Source organism: Engystomops pustulosus, chromosome 5 (assembly GCF_040894005.1).
Source record: "Engystomops pustulosus chromosome 5, aEngPut4.maternal, whole genome shotgun sequence".
Classification (NCBI taxonomy): domain Eukaryota; kingdom Metazoa; phylum Chordata; class Amphibia; order Anura; family Leptodactylidae; genus Engystomops; species Engystomops pustulosus.
The window spans coordinates 188,830,686-188,847,325 of NC_092415.1; the positions used below are offsets into that span (position 1 = coordinate 188,830,686).

Genomic DNA, 16,640 nt, shown 5'->3' on the forward strand with positions numbered 1-16,640 from the left:
TTTGTCATCTTCTTACAGTTGTCTATTATAGCTGTGCAGCCTTATAACCACAAGATGGTTGTAATGATAATAATTAACCTACGCGTTTCAGGCGTACAAGACGCCCTTACTCATGGCTCCCTGCTAGCTGTTTCCCATGTGTCCCCTGGGCGTGTTTATCATAGAGCCAAGTCCCCCCTCCTCCTGTGTAAAATGCGTCTCTTCCTTTACTTTGAAAAATAACTTCCTCCTTCCTCTGTCACTGCTTGTCAGGGAGAAGGTTTTTTCTTTTCAAAGTGAAAGATGAATCTTTTACACTGGAGGGGCGGGGAACTTGGTTCTGTGATGAACACGCCCATGGGACAAAACTGGTAGGGAGCCAAGTAAAGTTTTAACATAAATTATCATTTTATCCTCAAATGACCGAATTAGGATAAAATCAGTTTGGTGACTGGTTCCCTTTAAGCATTGTTAAAAAAAAAAAAAAAAAGGGGAAAGGTTGAGAAGATGCATTAGGTGGATTAAAATGTCTTCATGGTTACAAAATGTATTGTAATATACATCTTATATTAATTTTATTATCTTATTCTGTAGCTTGAGTAATCGTTTATCTTATTTGTAACCCCCTAATAAGGCTATTGGGTGTGACAAACAACCTGGGACAATCCATTTGGCCATAGAGTTCAGCATTGGGTGCCTAAACTAAAGGAGGCACTGGTCGCTTGGAAAAGGTGAAGGCTAGTCTAAAAATTCCAATTGTAAAAGTATGAAAGCCATAAACCCTCTGAAAAGCTCTGAATTGGAGCCTTATTAAATATGTTTTTAGATTTATTTTTTTTTTAAATAAAATTATGATAATGAGGCTCTCTTGCTCCTGTGGCTGCCCCAGCACTTCTCCTCTTACCCTAATTATGCACTGCTTCAGCCTTGTCCTGCCCAGCATAAGCCGAGAATACATTATCACTGTGTTGTCACTGACAGGCAGAAGTAATCAATTGCTGCACCATCCCCCAGCTGCTTTGTATGAGTCATCCAGCTCAGGTTGATTAGTCCTGTCTGGACAGTTCAGGCACTCTTGTGATATGTTTATGTACTGCAGCCAGCATGCAACCTAAAGTCCTACATTTTATAATTGTTTTTTTTTAACAAAACCACTCAGTTCAGGGATTAAACAAGATACACTCACCGGCCACTTTATTAGGTACACCATGCTAGTAACGGGTTGGACCCCCTTTTGCCTTCAGAACTGCCTCAATTCTTCGTGGCATAGACTCAACAAGGTGCTGGAAGCATTCCTCAGAGATTTTGGTCCATATTGACATGATGGCATCACACAGTTGCCGCAGATTTATCGGCTGCACATCCATGATGCGAATCTCCCGTTCCACCACATCCCAAAGATGCTCGATTGGATTGAGATCTGGTGACTGTGGAGGCCATGTTCAAGAAACTAGTCTGAGATGATTCCAGCTTTATGACATGGTGCATTTATCCTGCTGAAAGTAGCCATCAGATGTTGGGTACATTGTGGTCATAAAGGGATGGACATGGTCAGCAACAATACTCAGGTAGGCTGTGGCGTTGCAACGATGCCCAATTGGTACCAAGGGGCCCAAAGAGTGCCAAGAAAAAATTCCCCACACCATGACACCACCACCACCAGCCTGAACCGTTGATACAAGGCAGGATGGATCCATGCTTTCATGTTGTTGATGCCAAATTCTGACCCTACCATCCGAATGTCGCAGCAGAAATCGAGACTCATCAGACCAGGCAACGTTCCAATCTTCTACTGTCCAATTTCGATGAGCTTGTGCAAATTGTAGCCTCAGTTTCCTGTTCTTAGCTGAAAGGAGTGGCACCCGATGTGGTCTTTTGCTGCTGTAGCCCATCTGCCTCAAAGTTCGATGTACTGTGCGTTCAGAGATGCTCTTCTGCCTACCTTGGTTGTAACGGGTGGCGATTTGAGTCACTGTTGCCTTTCTATCAGCTCGAACCAGTCTGCCCATTCTCCTCTGACCTCTGGCATCAACAAGGCATTTCCGCCCACAGAACTTCCGCTCACTAGATGTTTTTTCTTTTTCAGACCATTCTCTGTAAACCCTAGAGATGGTTGTGCGTGAAAATCCCAGTAGATCAGCAGTTTCTGAAATACTCAGACCAGCCCTTCTGGCACCAACAACCATGCCACGTTCAAAGGCACTCAAATCCCCTTTCTTCCCCATACTGATGCTCGGTTTGAACTGCAGGAGATTGTCTTGACCATGTCTACATGCCTAAATGCACTGAGTTGCCGCCATGTGATTGGCTGATTAGAAATTAAGTGTTAACGAGCAGTTGGACAGGTGTACCTAATAAGTGGCCGGTGAGTGTATATTTCTGCATCAGTGTAGCTATAGGTATATTTGGTTCTCAATGCATAAAAACAAACGGTAGATTTCCTTTAATTGGTAGAGTTTTGATGGTAGGTTTTCTTTAAATACTGCAGCTAAAAATCACAAAAAATCTGTACAGGTAATGAATTATTATACTTTACCCTTTGTGCAGTTTTATAGGGTTCATTTGTTCATGGTAAAACGTCATTTAAGGAACCCACAGCTTTTGATTTTCGAAGAAAAATTTAGTTTGACAGTCAGAACTTTATTGAACTTTGTTATAGTTATTTTTTTTTTTTTGTTTCCTGTTGACCTTAGTTGTAAAATTGCTGAACAACCCGAGGACCAGATGTTCAATTTGCTTGTTGTTTTTCTGTGGCATGTTTGTAAATTCCTCTTTGGATATAGTTTTTCATCTCTTAAAGTGGTGGCTTATCTCTAGGGTATGTAGAGTGGTCCAACTGCTGGGACCCCATTGATCCTGAGAATAATGAGGCTCTACATTGGTTAAAGCCGATTCCCCTATATTCTTTCTCTTAAAACCCCTAAAATCTCACAGACCTCAGTCCTTAGATACTGCAGTGACTGTCAGTTTTGCTATGTCACTTGAACAGAACATGCGTAGAAATGGAAAAAGTAACTTAACAGAGTTCCTAACTTTGTCCAAGAATAGTCTTAATTAAATCATGAAGATTTTTTTCTTCCTCTGACATTTCCTTAAATTACTTTCAGCTGGAGAGGCTATAATAGCCGGTTACTGTTTTGTCTATGTACACCCCCCCCCCCACCCCTATTTAAGTCCTGCTTATAGATAAATGTCTTATTACCAAGACTCTGACCTTGAATTTGTCAAACAAGGTGGCATAAGGTAATCTGCCCCATGTTTCCCTATACATAGTGATTTCTTTGTGTTGTATACATTAGGATATGGCATTTTTAAAGAGGACCTACATCATGTCCAACTCTATACATCTGGGCTTTGCGGCGGCTCTGGTGAAAACCGGGTACCACTTAGACTCCAGTCACAGGTGTCGGCTTACGTCTCCGTCCAGGGGGTCCATTACCCCTGGTGCCTGATAACATCATTTATTAAACTGAAACCAACACAGTCAGAATTTCTAGCTTGAGTAATGATTTATCTAATTGTAACCCTCTATATGCTAATAAGGCTAATGGGTGGGACAAACAACCTGGGACAACCCATTTGGCCATAGAATACAATATTGGGTGCCTAAACTAAAGGCTTGGAAATAGTGGAGGCTAGTCTTAAAATTCCAATTGCACTGGTAAAATAAAAGTATGAAAGCCAGAAACCCTCTGATAATTGGATTGGATTGGAGCTTTAGCTGCGAATGTGTAGGTTGTATCTGGGCGTAATTGGATTATGCAGAAGGCAGTGTCTGTAGCTTTATGTGATATAGTTGAAAAAAAATCTATAAAACATGTAATTATATGGTTTTGTTTTTGTGTATTTTTATTCCCGGTGTTCTGCAGGCTTTACTATCGGTACACGACACAGTGGCTCTGAAAAGTTACGATCCTGTGCTCCCGCCCATGCCGGATGACATAGATGACGATGAAGATTCAGTGAAGATCATTCGGCTTGTCAAAAATAGAGAGCCGCTGGTGAGTCAAGAAGTGTAACTAAGAATATATTTGACAGCTTTTTTAAGTGCTGGTCATGGGGATTCCAGTGTCATGGTGGGCATCGCTTCCACAGCTTCCCAGGCTGGGCCAGACTTGTCAGTCAATTAGTGCCTTAGGCGATGACACTTGGCCTGTGTCATAGTGGCCTTCCAAGGCAACCGTATGCCCACAGTGGGTCTGCAACTTGCAACACTCTTTATGCACCAGTGAAGGTGCCTTCCCATGCCCCCATATTTTTTTTTGTGTCGCCCAGCACTGTCCATTTAGACCTTGGTTGATATCCATTGTACAGAGTTCCCTTTCAACCTATGTGATATTCCAAGATTAAAGGCTTCATTAGAGTCTTGCGCTTTTTGTTGGGCTGTCTGTACTGGTGGGTCTGGCTTGGTAGTGGCCTTGCGACCAGTGTCACGGTGGCTTGTTTCTAAACTAGACTTGCTCAATCCTGGACCAGCAGGATAAAAGCAAGAAATGGAGGGGAGGACATGGTATGATAGATAACCCCCCTGGGGCTTTCCTGGTGTAAATAGGTGGTCAATTTTTTGCACGTTAAAAGCAGGGGATGGACACTGGAGCTTGGTCAAAACTTAGTTTCTTTATTGGCAAACACTTCAACAATCTGGCAACGGTTTCTCCTGTGATCAGCAGGTCAGTCTGTTGGTTGGCTTGAGTGTAGGCAATAGTCCTTTGTTGTAGAACAGCCTAGTGCCACAGCGTGGCACCTATGGGTCAGCCATGCTATCTTGTCTCCTTTGGAGCCTGTTTGGCTCTGCTGCATCAGCAGCTTAGCTTCTAGTAATTTTGGCCATCTATACTTGTGGAATGTTAGCTTACTGGTGAACCTCTGAGCTTGAGTTGCTGATAATGTCAGTGGAGTGATCAGTTCCACTGGGTACCTATACGCCAGGTGTGGATTTGTAGTTCTGATATATTACAAGATGTCACCCCGTGATATAATATTGATATACATAACTTTGGATGACCCCCTTTTTTTTATATAATAAGATCCACATCTACTATCGTTCTCTGATATCCATTTAGTCTAAAAGTCCCTACAGTAAGAGTTTCTTTAATCTATTCCATCTCGGTCAAATGTCGATTCCATTTTGCTGAGGGTACATGTTAATAATTGGATTTCAGAATTACAGTCCAAATAACAACTACAGAATATTTATGGCCAACTTATGTCTGTCCGCATAGATTATCTGTCCACCTGCATTATGTCTTACGCCCCATTCACATAAGGTACATAGATTTACTGTCATATTGTAACTCACTACATTATTTAGTCAGCGGAGTCGTAAAAGGAAGTGTCCATGTCCTGCTTGTAACCTGTTCAACTGCGTGATTGATACTAGTAATGCTGAAAGGCTGGACGATCCCTGCTGAGTGTAGTAGGTGTATTGTGCTTCAATATCCAGGACCAAAGCCTGCTCAGCTCCGGATAATCATCAGCGGAAAGATGATATCAACTCCGGGATATCTGGAAAACATGCAGCGACGCACAATCAAGAGTATGAGATTCCCAATGTCAGGACGTTTCCTCCACGAACCCCCCCACCCCCCATCCGCTTGGTGCGCTGCGACGTCTGTCATCCGGCTAGGAAGGCGTTAAGCACATATCTGTTGCGCTTATTTTATTGCCGAACGAATATCCTGGAAATTTTATCCGTGTCATGTAGAATATTTGTTTTTGTCAGGAGGAAGTGAGAAGCGACGTCTGTAAAGTCGCTTTCGGAGCGCTGTAATGTTGTACGCAGGGAAAAAATGCAGCATCTCTGTGAGTCATACAGTGAGAGCTTGTCTCTAGATAGACATCTTTGGCGTCGGACAGCACGACACCGGCTTGGCTATTTACTGAGGCCGTTTTCAGCTCCAGGGTATAGTTAAATGTTGTCTGTGCACAGACCACGCAAAGAGACCTTTTGTGTTTGCGGGGAATATGTGGGGAATATGTGGATTTTTTTTTCTTGTCCCTAATGTGTAAATCCAGCTCAGGTCTTCACTGATAATTCATTATGGTAATTATTTTTCCTTGCCGGAGGAAGCCAAACACAAGAAACATCAGGCTTGTTTTTGGAGAAAATGACTGAAAAGGCCACAGCTTGTTTTATTCACTTTATATTATTGGATGCGCTCACATGAGATGACTCCCGGCGGTGCAGCTTACACTCACTTTCCTGTTCCTGATAATGCCATTTAAAAGAGCATAAAATGGAAATCTACGTTGAAAATGCATCAGGATAAACCAAGGACACCATAGATCCAGGCTTCTAAAATCAACTTTTAATATTGTGCAGCCACAAGAGCTTTGGAGACCATTAGCAAAGCTCCTCCGTGCTGCATCTTCACAGACTATTACACTGTCTAACCTTGCTGCTCCCTCAGTACTTTTCCCCGGCCTCTGCCTGATTTATTCTCCCACAGTTGGAGGCGGGGGGAAGTGTTCTTGCATGGTGTAACAACCTGTGTAGATGCTGCACAGAGGTGCTCTGGTAATCCCACCCAAAGCCCTTCTGGCTCATTAGCATATTTTTAACTGTTGATTTTAGAAGGAAGGAGGCCATGTATAGCAACTATAAGAAGATTACCACAGTCGCAGTGCCTGGATCTATGAATAAGTGTCCCTTGTTTATCAGGATGGATTTTAATGGTAGTTTACCTTTATAGTGAACTTGTCACCAGGGACCTCATTTTCACTAAAGATGGAACCCATCACACCTGCATTGCACATATGTATTTCTGCCTTCTATAAGCATTTGCATTACAATATAACTGTGTTTTAACTTACCCTGCACCCTGACAAAATCATCTGTGTAGTCCCAGGGGTTGATTTAAGTTTGAATGCATTTCAAAAAACAACATTTGCTTGTCTATACTGCAGACTCCTCAACTCTCAGCCCCCACCCGTGCTCCTATACAGCTCCTCCCTCTCCCACTGATGTCAGCTCACCACGCTGTGAACTCTGTTCCTGTGAAGGAGCACAAAGGTGGGGGCTTAGAGCTGAGGAGTCTGCAGCACAGACAAATAAGTGTTGTTTTTTTAAATGCATCCAAACCAAAGCCCAACCCCTGGCACTACACAGAGGATTCTGTCAGGGTGCGAGGTAAGTTATAACACACAATTATATTGTAAGGCAAATGTTTACAGAAGGCAGAAAGGCGGATTTGCACTGCAGATGGAATAAGCTTCTCTAACCTGTCTCTAGTGAAAATTAGGTCCCTGGTGACAGACTCCCGTTAAGACTGGCAACCAAATTTCCTACCATTTAGTTTTCACAGAGAATATTATAAAAAATTATGAGGGAACTATTTGAAAAAGACCTATTTTATTTTTTTATGTAGGGCGCTACCATAAAGAAAGATGAGAACACAGGTGCCATTGTTGTTGCCCGGATAATGCGGGGAGGAGCTGCGGACAGAAGCGGTGAGATTGTCTTTCTATATGTGTGTGAAGGGATCACATGCAATTTATTATTCCGTCTTGCAAGTTCTTCTTTATTCCTGCAGGTCTCATCCATGTGGGTGATGAATTGAGGGAGGTCAATGGGATAAGTGTGGAAGATAAAAAGCCAGAAGAAATCATCCATATTTTGGTAAGATGCTTTATGTAGTGTATTTCAATGTTACTTTTTAGCACATTTTCAATCTCTTATGTACTACTTTCCCTGTATGGAAAGAAAACGGCCTGTTTCACCTTAAAGGGGTTTACCCACAAATTCAAGTTGGGCCTTATCCACAAATTCAAGTTAGGCCTTATCCACAGGATAGGGCTTAACTTGCTGATCGGTGGGGGTCTCAGTGATGGGTCTCGGTCTCAGTCCGATAGGGTCCCACGTACCTTATTCGGACCCCTCGTCTCTCCCGGAGATTAGTGGAGGGGACGACCCCGCATGATGGTTCTGCTCCATTCATCTCTATGGAGCTGATGAAGATCGGTGTGCGCAATTTCCTTCGGCTCCATTGAGATGTATGGAGCAGAATGGTCATGTCCGGCCATCTGCTCCTTTACTCTCATGTAGTGACGAGGGGTCCGACTAGCGTTTTGGGAACCCATCGGACCCCTCGTTTTCGTGTTCTGTCGTGGTCTCATCACAGAGAGCCCCTTTAAGGCTGTACGAAGATGGCTTACAGGCTTTGTCCTTTTCATACATGTGGATAGGGCCTAAATTGAATTTGTGGGAAAACCCCTTTAACCTCTTGAGGACATAGATGTACTATGGGCTGTCCCCAAGAGGTTAATATGGACCATGTGATTCAGTCCTGGGCTATTGGTTATGTACAAGATACGTTCTGTAGGTTTCTTCTTAAGTTGAATTTGTATGCAAGTCGGAACTGTATATTTTATAATTATAACCCCGGCAGAATTTTTTTTTTGGTCTCTGTGACAATTGGATTTTAAAAATGTTGGGTTGTCATAAGAATCAATATTAACAATTAACAATATTAAAAATCCATTTGAAACTAGGGGTTGTCTGTAAGTCGGGTGTTCATAGGTAGTGGACCACCTGTATAGTCCTATATTCCAAAACATCTAAAACGTTTTAAAATTCCACTTTACCCTTGACCAAAACTTATAAAGTAAAAAAAAAGAAGGTTCAACTTCAATTTATATAGTTTATCATTGCGTTTTGTCTTTGTGTTGTGTTGTCTTTGTGTTTTGTGCTTAGATACCTCTATCTAACATTATCTATTCATTCTGACTACTATAGGCGCAGTCTCAAGGTGCTATTACTTTTAAAATCATACCTAGTATCAAAGAGGACTCGCCAAACAACGATGGCAAGGTAATCCTGCAGAACATTTTTGTGTAGCATCTATTCTTCATGATCGATGATTGATCAGTTCTTGAGTTCTAGACACTGATTAGGAAAGCTGATGGACATCATTTTGCATCTATGCATTCTGTTTGTTTCCATCATAAATTAGACTCTTAAACGAAGCCAACCACCTTAAAAAAACGTAACAAAAAAAAAAAACAACCTAGAAATACTCACTTCCACTCCTCTTCACCATCATCTTGGAGCTGTCCGTCACTAGTCTTGACACGCCGGGATCCCCTCGAAAAGTTATAGTTAGCAGCACAGAGTGCGGGGAGTAGATGTCCGACACTGTGGGATACCAATTATGTAATCTCTCTCCCCCCCCCCCCCCATCTCCCTCTCTCATGCTGGAAGCATGGGAGAGTGAGGTGATGTTACATAAGAGGCGGGAATTCACGCCTCTTTTGTGACGACACCTCCCTCTCCAAGCATGGGAGAGGGAAGTGTGGGGGCGTGCATAGTTAGCAGCCTGGAACACTGGACATCTTGTCCCCGTGCTCTGAGCTGCTAATTTTAAGTTTCTTTTCTAACTGATCCTGGCGTGTCAAGAGTAGTGACGGACAGACCGGGTAAAGAGGAGCAGAGGTGAGTATTAATTGTGGTTTTTTAGGTTTATTGAGGTGGTTGGTTTCCTTTAAGCATGTTACAGTAGATGTAGGTTTCCAAAAAGTTGAGTAAATTTTTTTACATGCAATAAATTTGTTAGGTGAAGTTCACATCTGTGTTGTCAGAATTTGTAAAACACTTTCTAAGAGTGCAAGCAAGGAAATTTTATTCAAAATGCTTGTCCGATGGACACTATATTAAGAGACCTTTTTGGGCACATTTGGTGTCCATCATTTTAAGAACAAAGCACAACTATGAAAGCCTCCCATTGGAGATGTGAACATAGACATCATCCAAAGCAGATCATGAAACCAGATTATCCATTGCACGATAAGATTTGTGATGTGCAGCCACTTTGGGCATCAGGTGTGTGCCGTGCTTGTCTTACACATCTGCTTGCTTCCTTCTCTTACAGATGTTTGTTAAAGCTCTCTTTGACTACTATCCTAATGAGGATAAAGCTATTCCTTGTAAAGAAGCCGGGCTTGCGTTCAGAAAGGGAGATGTACTTCAGATCATGAGCCAGGATGATGCAACTTGGTGGCAGGCCAAACACGAAGGTGATGCCAATCCCAGAGCCGGATTGATCCCTTCAAAACAATTCCAGGAGAGGTTAGCTCTGAAGTTCACTCTCTTCCTTTCCATCTCTTTCGTTTTCCCTGCCTTGATTAGTCCTAACCATATTGTCAGTAGCTTACCCCTGTACATTCACAAGTATCAGGGGGTCAAGACCGTCCCAAAATGAACTTAAAAACCCTTTTCGCAAGTATTTCAGACTTCCTTGCCTGTCTGGCCAAAAAAAGAATAATGACAGAAAACGATAGGACTAGTTCTGGTCCAGATTGGAATAAGACCATATGGAAAATAGCACATCAGTATCACAATCTGCATTGATGTACTCTACAGGAATAAGTATTGTAACATTTTTTGGAACGGTTACAAGTACAAAAAAAAAAAAACCTCCTTTGTGCTGCTGGTTTTATTTTTGCCGAAGCCTGGATAGATTAAGATGGCGATTCGGTTTTTCTGATTTTGCTTCCAAGAGTCTTTTGCAAAATAAAAACAAGAGAAACATAACAGGGTCGGTGCAATACGTGTTTCATAAAAGTCCCTAATCCCATAATGGAGATGTTGAGTTTCAAGAGTTTTTTTTCATGGACTTTCTCTTTTTTCAACTTCAGGAGATTTGCACTAAGAAAACCCGTGGTGATGACCCAACCTCAGAAAGTCTCCAACAGAAAATCATGTAAGTTTACGTGGAATAAAAGCGGAGGATATCACACGTGTTGTGCTTTCCTTGAAGTAACCTGGAAGGTTTTTATATTGCTCTTGTTCCGTCTCTCTCCCTCGAACAGGCACTTAACCTTTTATAGGTTTTGTAGGCATGATGTGTGTAAACCCAGGATATGCCTTCATTTTATTCTGCAGCTGTCGGTACCTGAGAGCGTGATGGTATTTTTAGTCTTTATTTCCTGCCGTTCATGCTGGAAGGTAGTTATTATGGAAGGCGAAGGGATATACTATTATAGGACTCTGAGCCGTTCTTATGGGAACCATCCATTTTGTTCAGTGAGGGCTTTTATTACATCACTTACAGATGAAGCAGCTGCCAAAAATAAATATCTGCATCGCTCTACGCTAGTAACGAAGTGTATGAACAGAGTGCTAAGTAAATAGCGTCGGCGTGCAACGATAACGGAAAAGTTTACCAATCTTAGCATTGCAAATGAGCGATATTATAAGTACAGGTGCTCTCAGGGCACAGCCACCTTATGTTTAGTAATTGACATGTAATTGACATAAGCTGATCCCAAACTTTAGGTTGATCATCCTCCGTTCGGCAGCTCCACCTAACCAGACATGTTTCTAGATTGGCTGTGTAGTGCAGCCAATCAGGCAGCTTTACACCCCTAGCAACTAAGCATGAATGTGATTGGTTAGGTGGACACCTGGTGGGCATATTTGGCCAATCACAGCCATGCCTTGTTGTTAGGGATGTAAAGCTGCCTGGTTAGCTGCTCCTCCGCCCATCAAGCAACATGTCCAGGTTAGGCAGAGCTACCCAGCGGAGGATGCATACCTAAAGTTCCAGTCCGCTCATCTCTAGTCATTAATGATATTTATCCCTTACAGGAAAAATAATAAATATTAGACCCACCACAACCAGCAAAGATGGCACGTTCCCCTTATTTGATTCACACTTGCAGGTTTCATCCGTCCTGATAACTGGACGGAAGTGGATTAGATGTCATTCGAGAGAAGGGCGGAGCTTTATCTTGTTCTCCTTTGACTTTTATGGGGCTTTTGAATCGGCATATAGTGCGGCCGAAACCTAGGAGTCCCCATGCTATGAAGCAGATAAGGGGAACATGAGATCCTTTGTTCGGCAGATTGCCAGGGATCTAACAGCCTATGATTTGATATTTATCATTACTTTTAACCCCTGGGTCCTACAATTTTTCATACTTGTAAACTATCTTCCTGAAAAGAACATAAGTGGGGTCAAAGACCCAGAACCTGCAATGATCAGCTGTTTTCCAAACCCGAGGCACTGCACTTTATAAGAAAACCCGAATCAGATGACTCTTTCCATTGTATAGTAGCGAAACCTAGGAACTACAGAACAACCCCTTTAAGTAGCCACTATACTATTCATGAAGCCTTATGTTTCCTGCTTCCACTGATCTTTTATTAATGGCCTGTCCTGGGCATAGGTCACCAGATAAAAAAAATACTCACTGCCCACTAAAGTAAATATATGGGGTTATTCAGCTTAGAACACAGATGACCAAAGGGAGACTTTGTTACAATGTTGAAATATCTGAAAGGGCAGTACAGAGACAAGGTGGCACCCTCTACCCTCTATAGAGGTGTGGTGGTTCTAATATCACTATAGACAGGGGGCATCCTCTACACCTAAAGAGAGGCGGTACTACTGTATTTCTCTACATCCAAAGGAAAGGAGGTTCTTCCATGGTCGTAGACAGGGGGCATCTTCTAGGCCTAGAGGAGAAGCAGTTCTACTATACTATCACCATAGACAGAGGATGTCCTTCACACCAAGAGAAGAGGCAGTTCAACCATCACCATAGACAGGGGCATTCTCTACGCCTAGAGGAGAGCCGGTTCTGATGTTGCCATAGACAGGGGGCATCCTCTACACCTATAGGAGAGGGAGAGGGGGTTCCACAATGGCTATAGACAGGGGGCATCCTCTGCATCCAGAGGAGAGGTGGTTCTACCATTGTCATAGACAAGGAACTTCTTCTACAACTAGGGGAGAGGTGGTTTTACCATCACCACAGACGGGGGACATCCTCTACACCTAGAGGAGAAGGGGTTCTACCATCACCATAGACAGGGGCATCCTCTACACCTAGAGGAGAGGAGGTTCTACCATCACCATAGACAGGGATATCCTCTACACCTAGAGGAGAGGCGGTTCTACCATCACCACAGACAGGGGACATCCTCTACACCTAGAGGAGAAGGGGTTCTACCATCACCATAGACAGGGACATCCTCTACACCTAGAGGAGAAGGGGTTCTACCATCACCATAGACAGGGACATCCTCTACACCTGGAGGAGAGGTGGTTCTACCATCACCATAGACAGGGATATCCTCTACACCTAGAGGAGAGTCGGTTCTACCATCACCATAGACAGGGGGCAGCCTCTACACCTAGAGGAGAGCTGGTTCTACCATCACCATAGACAGGGGGCATCCTCTACACCTAGAGGAGAGGTGGTTCTACCATCACCATAGACAGGGGGCATCCTCTACACCTAGAGGAGAGGAGGTTCTACCATCACCATAGACAGGGGGCAGCCTCTACACCTAGAGGAGAGGGGGTTCTACCATCACCATAGACAGGGATATCCTCTACACCTAGAGGAGAGGCGGTTCTACCATCACCATAGACAGGGGGCATCCTCTACACCTAGAGGAGAGGCGGTTCTACCATCACCATAGACAGGGGGCATCCTCTACACCTACAAGAGTGGTAGTTCTACCATCGTCATATACAGGGATTATTTACTGTAAGAGCAATTAGACTATAGAACTCTCTGCCATAAGAGATTGTTATGGCGGATAGACTGGACTGGACTGGTATATTTTACTTGAAATTATACCATCAAGGAATTTTTTGTGTTTAGAAAGGACTTTTTTCCACAGTTTGGACCCGTACGCCTTAGCATTGGAGTTTTTTTCTGCCTTCCTCCGGGTCAGTAGGATTATATGTTTGGATTTTATCTGACTTTATCAAACCTTATCTACCATGATGCTAGAAGGGGATTACTATCCTTTATAGTAAGATTTCAATTACTTGGATCACTAACTTAGAGTGCAGAAATGTATGCATAAATAGGGAATGTACTGTCACCAGTAATGATGCATCCCTGCATCGCGCTGTGGAGGGACACAATGGAAATGGTAACACCCAGTTGTCAGTTTATTCATAATATTTCAGGAGGACTAATAGAGGAATAACATAGAGTTAAAATAAAAAATGACAAATTATGTATTATTTGGGAATACAGTACAAGCGTTTCCTTAAAAATACATGATAAGAGGAGGAGCTTTGACTGGACCAGGACATTGACTTCTTGACCTTACTGTCACTGTGTAGTATCCATACACTTATATACTCTTCATATTTATTTGTAGAAGATTATCTCATAATTGCAGTTTATTTTATCCCAGTCTTTGTAATATATTAATGATTGAGAATGAAGCTGCCGAGTCTGCAGACATGCATCTCTATTCCTTGTAATCATCTCCGGAGACCAACCAAAAATAAAGTAATCATTCCCTACCGAGGAGCTGACGCTTCATGACTGGCACCCAATGTCTCCGATTCTGGGTTACATTTCACCTGAGTAAAACATGATCTCCTCTGTATTTATTTTATTTTATAAACAGGATTGATGGACTCCTTACTTGTCTATTTGATTTACTCGCTAACTCCTGGTCTTGGCTTTCATAGCCCATGCCTATAATTTGGAGTGTGTTCAAAAGTATTCGGTAGTTTAGATTAATGTGGTAATGTAATCCGGATAAGAACTGGTAGACCTTATCCATTTATATACTACAACTATCTTTTATTTTTTTTTTCAAATACTGCACCAATACTGCATTAGGTATAGCTGCCAAGGATCTTCGTCCACCCACCATTACTATAGTCAAGTATAAAAACTGCTGTGCTCCTTCAAATATACTAAAAGGTTTCCTAGTCAACCTCCTTTGTCATCTGTAAATATATTCTCGAACATGTTCCTGTGTAAGTCTACTTCCCCCTCTGGCTGCTTTAAATATATTCCCTAAAAAGTTTACTAGACGGGCTCCTTGCTCATCTGGCAGTTTGAATGTCGTCTATAATAAGTATAATAAATTGCCTAATTAGTTATCTTTCTTATCGAACAGCTCTGAATATAGTCTCTAAATGTTCCCTAGTAAGTCTTCATCCCCCTCTGGAACCTTTAAATATACACCCCGATACTGTTTCTAGTGTCTCTGAATAGTTCCCTACTAAGTCGTCTTCACCCTCTGGCAGCCCAGTCTTCACCCATTTTAAATCTACCTTAAAAATCAAGCATGGTAACCCAGGGGCACTTACTCATAAATCTGTGTACTGTGACTTTGGCAATCTTCTTATATTTGTTATTTCCTTCTAAAATCAGCTTTTAAAATTATGCTAATGGTTCTGTAAGGTTCTAAGGATGTTGATGGAGCCCTTCCATTCTGTAGCTCCACAGGCTGTTACATTGTGCACAAGCACTTCTCCTCCCACTGTGTGAGATGACAGCAGGTAGAGGGAGGGGTTAAATGCTGAGAGAGCAGGGGCAGGGTGAAATAGTGTAACAGCCTGTAAAGCTGCAGCATGTGACACCCCCAGGAGCCCTCCACACTCATTAGTATAATTTTCAAAGTTAATTTTAGAAGAAAGAAGGCAATGGATAACCAATATAAGAAGATTACCACAGTCACGGTTCCTGGATCTATGAGTAAGTGTCCCTGGTTTATCATGATGGGTTTTGATTGTAGATTTTCTTTATGTTTCTTAGTTAATTTTTTTGAGCATTATTGCCCAGTTAGTTCCTTGGTAAGTAGCCAGGTAATTATTGTACCTTGGACTCTTGAGTTAAAAATGTTATATTGTTTTATACTCAAAAAGATAGTGTTTTGGTTATCTTGCATGAGAGACTACGTAAAGTCAAATATTATATGGGACTGTTACAAATGACCAATACAGTAAATAGTAGTAAATGGAACATGAGGACCTTGCTGAGAAATGTCCCACACTGTCTCAGGATCTGCTGCTCCCCTATCCATCAAACTTAGTACAGCCCCTTTAAGCACACCCATTACAATTAGTTATTTAGACACCCCCGAGCAGCTTGGGGGTGGGAGGTCTGGGTATGTACCTGAAGAAGTACACAGCTTTTTAAATGCATAAACAAATCAACGGAGCAGAACAGAGGTTACCAAATATGTTGACTATTCAACGGAGCCAAACGGTAGTCGCCAAATATGTGGACTGCTCAGGCCTAACATATAGCCAAAAGTTGTTTTATATGATGAGAGTAACTTTAATAGTCTTTTTATAGGTTTGCATCTGCTGAGTTTTTTTTTTTGATAACATTATTATTTCCATAAATTACTACAATGACACCAATCTAAAACCACGCGGCCCCTTATATTCCCTTTTTTGGCTTGTTGTCCAGTATAACCATCACACGTGTGTATGAGAACATACATATATATACATACGTACACACAAATGCCTGTTCTTGTGTACAGCTAATTGCGGGTTTAGAAGTTCCTGTAGAATCAAGATCCTTTCAAATAGCCTTTGATTAGGACCTGGTCTGCTCCCAGAGGGGTGACTTATGGACTCTCCGCACTTGTGACCTATAACGTTTCGGTAGTCCTCACCCTATAGTAAGTGATGAATGAAGGCTATTGTGCTGCGTTACAAGACATGCGAGGTCTAATAAGGATAAAATAAGACTGATTTCATACATTTTATCTGGACAGCTGGTTTTGCTTTAAAGGAAGCTTATGTAAACCGATCTAAGTAACCACCCACTTAGGCTTCTCTCTAGCATCGCTAGACCGGCAGCGCACTTCAAATTGCAATGGCAATCTCCTTAATCTAAAATCATTGTGCCTATTTTAATTAGCGGTGGCAGATATTGTGAAGCCT

At 42.2% G+C, this 16,640-nt stretch overlaps 1 protein-coding gene across 2 annotated transcripts in view; it reads left to right on the forward strand.

Annotated features, from left to right (window-relative positions):
- Positions 1-16,640, forward strand: part of MPP7 (MAGUK p55 scaffold protein 7) — a 227,840-nt gene that overhangs the window by 147,487 nt on the left and 63,713 nt on the right. For both annotated transcript variants that reach the window (XM_072154085.1, XM_072154086.1), the window contains exons 7-12: positions 3,849-3,980; positions 7,347-7,428; positions 7,512-7,597; positions 8,714-8,788; positions 9,846-10,042; positions 10,612-10,676. In XM_072154085.1, coding sequence (XP_072010186.1) covers positions 3,849-3,980; positions 7,347-7,428; positions 7,512-7,597; positions 8,714-8,788; positions 9,846-10,042; positions 10,612-10,676 — 637 coding nt within the window. The remainder of the gene's footprint in view (positions 1-3,848; positions 3,981-7,346; positions 7,429-7,511; positions 7,598-8,713; positions 8,789-9,845; positions 10,043-10,611; positions 10,677-16,640) is intronic.